Below are 11,980 nucleotides of genomic sequence, written 5' to 3'. Positions count from 1 at the left end.
AATTGCATACCTACTCTGGAAAACAGTGTGCAGAATCTCTACTGGGTAAATATAAAAGTACCAATTGACTTGCTTGTAAACCTTCTTGGATTTTGCTCTAAAGACTTCACATGCTTTTTCTCAGATACTTCCTTATCCATGTTCATTGCTACTCAGTTCACAACAGCAGGGAAATGGAAATAAACTAAAGGCCCTAATACTGTCTAATTGCTAATGAAAAAATTTTACAGAGATATTATGGAATACTATTCAATGATACAGAATATTATAAACACGACATTTGCAGATAAATGACAGGTGTTATATACAATTCTGTTGAGTAAGTTAACCTAGAAGTAGAAAGACATATGTGCCATATTCTGTCTCTTGTGTAATCTTCCTAGGTACATACTTCAGATAATGGTTTGGGAATCACTTGAGTCCTTGAAACAGGCCTTAGATATCTCCACTAAATCCATTCCTGCAGTGCTCAAGAAAACCAGTGTATATAGAAGGTAGAGAACACCAAGCTTCAAGGCCCTCTAAGTCAATATGATGGACATGCTTATGAACACAAAGAAACTGAAACAACATGTAGAGGACCTGGTATACAACAGATGGAGTTATATCTAAAAGGAGATGTAGACACATTCCCCATTCCTACCTGAAAAACAATCTGCAATTAATAATCACTTTCATATAATAAATTACATTCATCTATGGGACTCTCAGGGTTGAAACCATCTATACTTAATGACAGCTACAAGCCTAGTAGTCAATGCCCAGCAGAACAAAATCTCAACATCTTTGCAGGTTCCTTGGCTGGCAATGTAGTTATTGTTTCCTTTCCTGAAAAATAAAAACTTAATATTCCAATTTTTGGTTATTTTATTGATATATAGTTATTCCATTCTTACTCTGTATGGTTTTACACAGACACACACACACACACACACACACACACACACACACACACACACACACTGAGTCTTTCTCAGTTTCCTGAGTATGTATCTCTTTTTTGTGCCTCCAATTGGTCTCTTTTCTTTCTTTTTGTTTGTCTTGTCTAATTTTGATATGTTAATGTGTTTTTCTTCTTATATTATGCTTTTTTATTTATATCCACTAGAAGCCTCATCTTTCTAATGGGAGATAGAATACAAATGAGAGGGGAGGTCTAGAATGAACTGGGAGAAATAGAGTGATGGAAAACCATAAAAAGTATATATAGTGTGAGAAAAAACTATTTTCTGTAAAAGGAAAAAAAGAGTTTCAGATACACTCAACATAGGATCTTCTCTTTGTAGAATGTCTAATGGAGTGCATTACAGAAGATTACAATGAAACAAGATGCAGAGCTGATGAAACCAGTACAACATATAATCAAATGTCTGTATGCAACATCTAGCCTTCCTAGCACATGAAGTAATTGAAAGATTATAAAATACAGAGGAGGAGAGAGTTGAGTGTAAGTTCATGCCTCCTAGTAATCTGAAAAGATACACAAATAAGTACCCAATTGTTTATACAACACTAGATTGTGAGCCCTGAAACATATGTATAGGTGAAATGATACAGACTGAGCAGTTACTAATTAGTGTGAGTTGTGAATGTTTGTGTGTGTGTACATACACATACATACACATATACTTATTTAAACACATTCTTGAATATAATGACAATTATTTTTAAAAAGTAGTAAAAAATGAAAAAGAGCAAAGGGGTACATATGGGAGTTTACAGTAATAAAAGTTGTCTTTCCTTTAGGAATTGTAAAGCACGATTTTCATATTGTATAGAGTCCATTTGCACAAGTGTAGACTTTTTGGAAGGTCATTTTTCAATAGATTATTTATACTCACCTAGGCTTCATTTCATCAATGATACTTGTATTTATTCCCAGTGGATATCTCACCACATTTTCTATTATATATTCAATTAATTTTCAAAGATTACTCTTCTAGTTCTGTACTCACAATAGTAGAATAGAGTATACTGGATGAAGAAAGAAGTCGATATATGGAAAGGCTTAAAAGTAGTAAAAGACTTATGACTGGATGCTTATCTGAGGCCCTCCTCATTTTTCAATATCTTGTCTTCTGAGAAGGTTGTTACTGTGCCTCATATTGCTCAGGCCACAGTTTTAAATTCATTTAACTGCACAGTATTAGGCTAAGATTAAAAACATATCTTAAAATGCATGCCACTTTGGTTAAATGGGTCATATAGGGTATATGTGTATGCCTTCTGATTTTATCTACTAGTACTATGGTACTAGGCCAAAATCATTACTTATAAATGATAGTATAGAGTGAGTTCTCTCACTCTAAAAGTAATGCTCAATTAATCAACATAGCATATCCTGACCTTAAGTGTAAGCTTATTAGTTTAGGAACATGAAGTCTTACACTATCCATCGGGGCCAAATGGGAAGTACTGGACAGACGTGTGCTTTCTGATGGTGAATCATTGGTTGAGATCATGCTCCTCCTTCAAATTAACTGTATAAAAAACTTTGCAAATTCAGATCCTTCACAACCACTGTCCTCAGTTGAACATCTGCAGAGGAGCAAATTTAGGAATCATGATGGTGAAGTTTCTGCTGCTGGCATTGGCATTTGGACTGGTCCATGTCCATGCTCAAGATAATGCTGAGGTAAATGCATGTCTGTGTTTACATGCGAGCTTTCCCAATAACATATTTCTATAGATGTGATATATCATCCAGTCAATCAATGCAATTGATCATCTGCATGACATAACCTTTATGGCTTTCTCTCAGGTAGCCTTTCTCTCAGGTACACTTTTACTATCAGATTTTCTCTAGGAAGAATCCAGTTAAATAAAGAAAACAAGGCTTTTTATTTTCAGAGTGTATGAGAAAAAAAGATGAGCAGTTTCAGGTCCATGGTTCTACATTAATCATGTCATCATACTGCTCCAGGTTGTGCTACTTTTGAAGAAACATAATATCCAATTAATAAATGAAATATTATCAATTGATTGATATTTCACCTCAGCTTATGTATTTCATGTATTGATGTCAGAGATGAGTACAGCAACACACATTTTAATGATCTGTTGTGTTTTTTCTTTTTATTTTTTTGCTATTGTTGTTGCTTTTTCAGTTACAAGGAAAATGGGAAACCACTGCCATCATGGCTGATAATATTGACAAGATAGCGCCTGGTGGTCCCCTGGAGCTCTTTGTTCGTGAAATTACTTGTAATAAGGAATGTCAAGAAATGGAAGTCACATTTTATGTCAAGTATGTATAGTATCAAGAATGTAAACTGAGCAAACTGTACTTTTCTCTCTCTTTAATGTTGTGAAACTCAAAGATGGATGTTCTGCTACTGGTCATAAAACTGAATCCACTAATTTTAGCATGCAATTATATCATTCTGGGATGGGACAGCTCTGGACACCACACAAAGAGATAAACACTCTTTCTAATTCAATAAATACTTCCTGAGGGAACCTTGTGCTTTGAGGGCTGCCACTGAATATCATCACCTGTGTTAGATATACAACACACTAAAGAACTCCTCTGTAGTATGGTGATGGTGTGACCATTTAATTAAACTCTTACATTTTCTGTTACTCAATTAGTGATGTCATAAAAAAATCTTCCACAAGTTGGTCCAATACATCTATTTTTTGAACCCCCTTTCCTTAAGCTGTTTGTACAAAGATTTTTCTCTGTGATATGTGGATGACTATGTTCAATTCAGGAGTCCATAACACCTAAAAACTGAAAATGCTTAGAACCACTTCTCTCTTATAGCCAAAATTTAAAGATTGAGGTCAGAAATGAAAGCACTTACTATTAAGACATTATAAACCTGTTCATATATTATGTCTGGAGTAGAACAAGCAAATTAACATGTTGAAATGTATGTAATCAAGAGTGAATTTTGGATAAGGAATTCACCAGAGTAGAGCCTGAGGCATAATTATCACAATGAATATATATATATATGCATATATATATATATATATATGGAAAAAGAGTATGATGTTTTCTAAATAGGAATTAGCAAACTCAATGGAGGAATAAGAAATTGGTTCCTATCTCTTTACACTGATAACTTCATTGATATCAGTACTTTCTCAAATGCATTATAATACTAGAAGATATTTGATATGATTTCAATAGTAATGAAGAAGAAACCATGGTTTTTCTCTTTGATTTATTTTAGGCAAAATGGACAATGCTCATTGACCACAGTCACTGGGTATTTGCAAGAAGATGGCAAGACTTTTAGAAACCAGTGTAAGTATAGTATCTGAGAGCATTGTCATTGAACAATGCATGTCACTTTGATTATATCCATTTTTCCTTTTACTAAGTGCAAAGGTCCATGAAACTAGAGCAATTTGGGCTCCTTGATTAATTATTAATCCTTTCACCCCAGTGAGATATGCTGCCTAGTCTGAATACATTGTAAGTTGCCCAAGGGTTACTTGGAGAAGAAAACTATTACATAAAGATGTGAATAGTTCTAACAACATATTTTCCAAGCAGTTTTCCAATAGAAAAAGTTATTTCTAGAAAAATTTTACTATTTTTTCTTTCATACAGTATCTCACTTTGTTTTTTGCCATTCCTGTTACTCCATGCTAGGGCTGCACGGCTTCCAACATCATTGCCAACTTGATGCTTTCAGCTCCCATGTACTTACAATACAGAGTGATCTATCACACTTGAATGATAAATGTTTTCTTTAACACTGTTATTTCATAAATCTTTTTTCTTGGTAAAGATCATATTATACAGATCACTTTATTAAAAACTTCAATTTTGAAATGCAGTTTGGGAAAATCTGTTTAAGGATTTCCTACAGATTATTTCAATTTTCTAAGAATTTTTAAAATTATTGCAACATTATTCAACTAAGTTATATACAATTTGACTTTTGCTTTGATCTTAGAAAATCAGAGCTCCCAGTCAACTAGTGAGAAAATGTTTTCCGTATCCTTACATGGATGTTTTGAAGTAGTCTTGTAATAAGTAATAAGAGAAGAGATCCCAAAAACTTCTCCCTTTCCTTTGACCAATTTTTTTCATATATTAAGTGTTGGTAAATAGATGTCTCCTCTCTCTCTCTCTCTCTCTCTCTCTCTCTGTCTGTCTCTCTCTCTCTCTCTCTCTCTCACACACACACACACACACTCACATACAAACACACACACACACACATCTGCACACAGAGGCATTCCCATGCACACATACATAAGTAGAGCCACACACTTACAGTCACATGCACATGTTGATATACTAGCTTATGCACACAAGCATGAGCACATGTCTATATACAAGCACAGGAAACAGAAGCACAAGCAGAAGCATACTCACAGGCATATGTACACTTACCTGTACAGGAGCACACAGCCCAATTTCCACACACACAAAGTCGTTGCTTGGCAATCTCTAAACCTTTCATCTTTACAACATTTTCTCCTATAATTGTACAAAGTGAAAACTTTTGTGTATATTAGGAATCAGTACTCTGTAATTTCTACATGTGCACATTTACCCACCAACTATTACCATGGTGGGAAATGAAGGGCTTTTTTTTTTTTTTTTTTCACGAAATTGACATGTCTCCCTTGAGATCTTGTGGAAAAAGTTCAGGAACACCCAGCCAATTGTGCAACAGCCTTGACACATGAAATCAGAGAAAAGCAAAGTTGTCTGTACTTAGGATTCATAATCAGTTTTCACGTAGTGGAAGTGTTTTTTTCACTACAATCTGACAGATTATTCAAGAAAAACTGCCACAGGAATAGCTGTACACATGGTTCATATGTTAGTGAACACAGAAAATATTGCTAGAGTCAGGGAAAATCTGAATATTTAGCAGAAGACATTACATCAACTGTGTGGAAACCTGAATCATACTGTGTATTGAAGTACTTCCATTACTATTACAGATGAAGGTGATAATCACTATAAACTTTTGAAAGCAACATCAGAGAATTTAGTCTTTTATGATGAGAATGTGGACAGAGCCGGCCGGAAAACAAAATTGTTGTATGTTCTTGGTAAGAATGGCAGTAGATCTGTGAAATAGTAAGAAAATTGTTGCTCTGCAAATAAGAACAAAGTCTGATCTCCCCAAATATAGTGTTATAGATTTTCTAAAGTACTTTGTACTAACTGATAACTAGAGTGTGTGTAGACAACTTGTACATTCTATTGCAGTCTCAGCAGCTTGGACACTGAAGACTGAGGGTAATGGAAGAAGTGATTGGAAAAGTTCATGTTCATGTTTCCTCCCTAGACGACAAAGAGCAAATGTGATTTTCCCTAGTTTCAGTCCATTTTCAGTGTCAACTGAATAAATGTATAGAAAAATCAAAGCATGAACTCTATAGTATAGACTCTGAAAAATGTGAAGGCTACATTGAAACTATTTGAAGATTCTGTTGTTTTGTAGAAATTGTATAGGATTAAGATTAGTGAGTTCTCTGGACAAATATTTATTACTTATATTTTTTGTGCATTTTGAAATACTGAAACGTGAATTCATATTGCCATTTAGATTTAGTGATTGTGTACATGACACTTGGCATTATTCTTATTGATAAGATTGACTGATCCAGGGTAGATTAATATGGAGAAGTTGAGATTTTCTATTGCATATCATGTTGGGTTACAAAGGAAGCAATATACATTATGCAGGATTCTCATGAAGAGATCTCTGACACTGTCATTCATGTGATGTAGGAAAGGGTGCACCTCTAACTCATGAGCAAAAGGGAAGACTTACTGCATTAGCTGCTCAAGAGGACATTCCAGCTAGAAACCTTAGAGAACTCTCATATGAAGGTAACCCTCTATGCATGTTAATTTTTATATCATATATATATATATATATATATATAAACAAACCTGTTTATGATATAAAAATAATATATATGCATACATATATTTCTGTATCTATGTATGTATGTTTTTATGTATGTATGTATGTATATATCTATCTATGTATATATTTATCTATCAAAGCAATGTCCCTGATTTAGATTAAATCAAATTATATCTAACCATTACATTGTCACAACCAAGAATAATCATTGTGGAGTCGTCCTTACCTTTTAATGATATCAGTTCTGTCACTTCTAACCCATCTCAATTTCTTTCACAGATACCTGTCCAAAGTAAAATACCATCTACATGTGAGTAGAAACAAACGCCTTTCTTTCTTATCTTGATATTTAAGTTGGCCCAGGCTTATGGTATAAATTATGTGAGATCAAAATGTGAGTTCAAAGAACTTGCATTCAAAATGAGGAAAAATAAGCACAGACTATTACTTGTCCTTTAAAGTTGAAAATTCCTATAGTGACAAGGATGAATTAGGGAATGTTTTAATTTATAGAACAATACTAAGGAATTTTATCTCATTCAGAATTGGTAATACTTTTATATTCATGATGAGTCCATCAAGAAATTGTGTCTTGTCATTTGAAAACTTTACATATGATTTGTGGAATATTATTTGCCATAGGTGAGGTATAAGTTTGTTGATTTCATCAATATATTCTTTGAATACTCTGTCTACATTTTCATGCAGGAATATACAATGCCATTATTTTCTTTAGAAACTGTTCCTATAGAATCCAAAGTACAAGGCACAGGTACATTCTAGGACAGAAACTGACTCTGTATAATTTTTTTCTTTATCGTCTATGTTCTTAGATTCAATTTTGTTCTCCTGAAAACCCAAGAATGAAATCTCAACTTAATCATATGTTAATATTTCTCTTTCATATTTGTACAGAAAACAACAAGATGGGAATTATACATCATAACCTCTTAACCATGGAATCAGTATCATCTATAATTCACCTTTCCTAACAGAATAAATTTTTCTTCTCCTGTGCAGTTAGGATACAGCATAAGAAATTCCTAACATGCCTTTATTTCCTCTTTTCCTAATCTATAAACTCTTCTTCCCTTTTTTGATTGATTGAATAAAATGATTCAAGTTGCAACAATGACCTTGTGACAAGATTCTTATCCAAAGGGCAGATAAATATCTACTAAACATAGTTTCCAAAATCACTCTGGTGTAACAAATGAAATTCTTATTACTGAAACTCTTGTAATATTTGAAAATGTCCCACTTACGTGAAAGCCATTGGCAAGAAAACCACAGAAGTGAATTTTATGTTTTGCTTCATATTTACTTTCATCTGTAAATCATGATATGAGTTTGGATTCTCGCAACACACTGGAATATTTCACTTAGCAAACTATTTATGCTTGCCTACACTATTTACAATAGAAGATAAAATCTCTTATCCAAAATCTAAGGGATTACATTTTGATTAATGACTTGAGTAAGGAAAAGGTCCTGGATATACTTAAATAATATACATATTGAGAAACTAGAAACCTAAGCGAATGTCCAGAGACAGAGATTCAGGTCACAAGGTGAGGCATATACAGCCAGCTGCATCTCCTGGAAATTACTGGTCCTAAGACATTGACATCCTTTTCTCTCTCAGAAGATTGTGTTCCCTAGCAACCCTAGCAACACCTCTGGGCCTGAAGGATAATAATAATAAGTCCTCTTCCATAGCAGCTATTAATTAATGGCCAGATGTTCTCCAGATGACTAAGCAAGAGCTCTTAGTGTCCTTTGAGCCTAAAACGGGACAATCACTTTAAAAAACAAACAAACAAACAAAAAACCCCAACTTGTTCATAAATCTCTTACCTAAACATAGAAGGCCAAGACTTAGAAAACCTCCCTCCCCTGCTTGAAGTTTTTTTTTTTCCTTTAAGAAACTCTTCCCCTAAGACCTAATGTGTGTTTACCTATACTGCTGCATCATGTAAGTTTTAAAGACAGAGCTTGAATTAAAAACTCGTGAATTGCATCAGAGTCAAGTCCTGGTGTTCTTTGGTGTTTTGCACTCTGGGCATAACAATAGAAAACAATCAGTTTTGAATAGTATAAGAGATTCACTGGAATGATATTCCATAATACTGAGCCCTGCAAATATGCACTTATATATTACATTTTCCTCTATGAATTGCAATGATTCCTTAGGCTATAGTTGGCTATCAAAATAGAAAATACAAATGAAGTCTTCTTTGAGGCCTTGGAATATGTTCTTGGAACAAGAGGAAACAGATGAAAAGTAACAGCCATAAGTCGCAGATATGAATATGAAGTCATGACATAGTCTATTAATTCTTGAAAGAAAGCTGTTATTTAACATTTCTCTCTGTGCCTTGTGAAACAATGTTACTTTAGAAAATTACTGTGGGACAGTAAACCATGCCAGGAATCTTGGTGGGAAAAGCTGGTTAAGACCCCAGAAACTAATACTTGAGATATTACTTGCCAACCTGTTTCCTGCCCAATTTCTGGCCTGGAACATGTGCCACACTTCCCACATAAAGAAATGTGACTTGTGTTCATGTAGTGTAGGGAGAGAGTTCTCCATGCTAATGAGGTACTCAGAGGCCCTGAGGGTTTAGCCAAAACCTTCTCTACCCATCCTTTCCTCTCTGCAAAAAGTATTTAATCTCAATCTGGTCCATCACTAGAGGTTCATATGCATTCATTTTCCATGATGAACAGTCAATAAACAGTTAAAACCATGGACTGTCTCTTTCATCAAAAATCATCATGGGGAGCAAAGAGGGGGCATTCTATTACTGAGCTGCAGCCTAAAGCCTCTGGTAGAAGTCCTCTCTGTACTTAGAGCAACAACCAGAGACAAACTAAGAATAATGACTGCCCTTCTAAACCAGTGCTCCCCTTCCCTCCACTCCTCTAGGCTAGATTCCATACTTAGCCTGTAGGCCATGGACTCTGCTCTCTACTCCTCTTGACTCAGAGATGGCTAGATGTCCAGATGTTTTGCATCCTTGTTTCCAGGCCAACTCTCAGCTTGTGGACCCCTGATCCTTCATTTATGATTCCTCTGTGCAGCATGAAACTAGAGCAATTTGGGCTCCTTGATTAATTATTAATCCTTTCACCCCAGTGAGATATGCTGCCTAGTCTGAATACATTGTAAGTTGCCCAAGGGTTACTTGGAGAAGAAAACTATTACATAAAGATGTGAATAGTTCTAACAACATATTTCCCAAGAAGTTTTCCAATAGAAAAAGTTATTTCTAGAAAAATTTTACTATTTTTTTCATACAGTATCTCACTTTGCTATTTGCCATTCCTGTTACTCCATGCTAGGGCTGCACGGCTTCCAACATCATTGCCAACTTGATGCTTTCAGCTCCCATGTACTTACAATACAGATTGATCTATCACACTTGAATGATAAATGTTTTCTTTAACACTGTTATTTCATAAACCTTTTTTCTTGGTAAAGATCATATTATTCAGCCCAATTTATTAAAAATTTCAAGTTTGAAATGCAGTTGGGGCAAACTCTGTTTAGGCATTTCAGACAGATTATTTCAATTTTCTAAGAATTTTTAAAAATTATTGCAACATTATTCAACTAAGTTATATATAATTTGACTTTTGGTTTGATCTTAGAAAATCAGAGCTCCCAGTCAACTAGTGAGAAAATGTTTTCCGTATCCTTACATGGATGTTTTAATGTAGTCTTGTAATAAGTAATAAGAGAAGAGTTCCCAAAAACTTCTCCCTTTCCTTTGACCAATTTTTTTTCATGTATTAAGTGTTGGTAAATAGATGTCTCCTCTCTCTCTCTCTCTCTCTCTCTCTCTCTCACACACACACACACACACACACACTCACATACAAACACATACACACACACATCTGCACACAGAGGCATTCCCATGCACACATACATAAGTAGAGCCACACACTTACAGTCACATGCACATGTTGATATACAAGCTTATGCACACAAGCATGAGCACATGTCTATATACAAGCACAGGAAACAGAAGCACAAGCAGAAGCATACTCACAGGCATATGTACACTTACCTGTACAGGAGCACACAGCCCAATTTCCACACACACAAAGTCGTTGCTTGGCAATCTCTAAACCTTTCATCTTTACAACATTTTCTCCTATAATTGTACAAAGTGAAAACTTTTGTGTATATTAGGAATCAGTACTCTGTAATTTCTACATGTGCACATTTACCCACCAACTATTACCATGGTAAGAAATGAAGGGCTTTTTTTTTTTTTTCACGAAATTGACATGTCTCCCTTGAGATCTTGTGGAAAAAGTTCAGGAACACCCAGCCAATTGTGCAACAGCCTTGACACATGAAATCAGAGAAAAGCAAAGTTGTCTGTACTTAGGATTCATAATCAGTTTTAACGTAGTGGAAGTGTTTTTTTTTCACTACAATCTGACAGAATATTCAAGAAAAACTGCCACAGGAATAGCTGTACACATGGTTCATATGTTAGTGAACACAGAAAATATTGCTAGAGTCAGGGAAAATCTGAATATTTAGCAGAAGACATTACATCAACTGTGTGGAAACCTGAATCATACTGTGTATTGAAGTACTTCCATTACTATTACAGATGAAGGTGATAATCACTATAAACTTTTGAAAGCAACATCAGAGAATTTAGTCTTTTATGATGAGAATGTGGACAGAGCCGGCCGGAAAACAAAATTGTTGTATGTTCTTGGTAAGAATGGCAGTAGATCTGTGAAATAGTAAGAAAATTGTTGCTCTGCAAATAAGAACAAAGTCTGATCTCCCCAAATATAGTGTTATAGATTTTCTAAAGTACTTTGTACTAACTGATAACTAGAGTGTGTGTAGACAACTTGTACATTCTATTGCAGTCTCAGCAGCTTGGACACTGAAGACTGAGGGTAATGGAAGAAGTGATTGGAAAAGTTCATGTTCATGTTTCCTCCCTAGACGACAAGGAGCAAATGTGATTTTCCCTAGTTTCAGACCATTTTCAGTGTCAATTGAATAAATGTATTGAAAAATCAAAGCATGAACTCTATAGTATAGACTTAGAAAATTTTGAGGGCTACTTTGAAACTATTTGAAGATT

General features: G+C 34.7%; 1 protein-coding gene across 1 annotated transcript; it reads left to right on the top strand.

Annotated features, from left to right (window-relative positions):
* Positions 1-2,519: 2,519 nt before the first annotated feature.
* Positions 2,520-7,987, top strand: LOC147004676 (odorant-binding protein 1b-like). Its single transcript, XM_085837677.1, has 7 exons — positions 2,520-2,635; positions 3,108-3,247; positions 4,182-4,255; positions 5,917-6,027; positions 6,713-6,814; positions 7,134-7,164; positions 7,770-7,987. The coding sequence occupies exons 1-6, from the start codon at positions 2,564-2,566 to the stop codon at positions 7,148-7,150; spliced, it is 516 nt and encodes a 171-aa protein (XP_085693803.1). The 5' UTR covers positions 2,520-2,563; the 3' UTR covers positions 7,151-7,164; positions 7,770-7,987.
* The last annotated feature ends 3,993 nt before the right edge of the window (positions 7,988-11,980 follow it).

Source organism: Mus caroli, unplaced genomic scaffold, assembly GCF_978045245.1.
Source record: "Mus caroli unplaced genomic scaffold, Mus_caroli_1 scaffold_5, whole genome shotgun sequence".
Taxonomy (NCBI): Eukaryota; Metazoa; Chordata; class Mammalia; order Rodentia; family Muridae; genus Mus; species Mus caroli.
The sequence above is the reverse complement of the archived record's forward strand: the minus strand, read 5'-3'. Positions and strand labels throughout refer to the sequence as shown.

What these genes read in the sequence shown, in the direction of transcription:
- LOC147004676 (XM_085837677.1), top strand. Translation starts at nt 2,564, where the DNA reads ATGATGGTGAAGTTTCTGCTGCTGGCATTGGCATTTGGACTGGTCCAT. An exon ending in GAAGTCACATTTTATGTCAA is followed by an intron (nt 3,248 to 4,181) that starts GTATGTATAGTA and finishes GATTTATTTTAG; the next exon opens with GCAAAATGGACAATGCTCAT. An exon ending in CAAGACTTTTAGAAACCAGT is followed by an intron (nt 4,256 to 5,916) that starts GTAAGTATAGTA and finishes TTACTATTACAG; the next exon opens with ATGAAGGTGATAATCACTAT.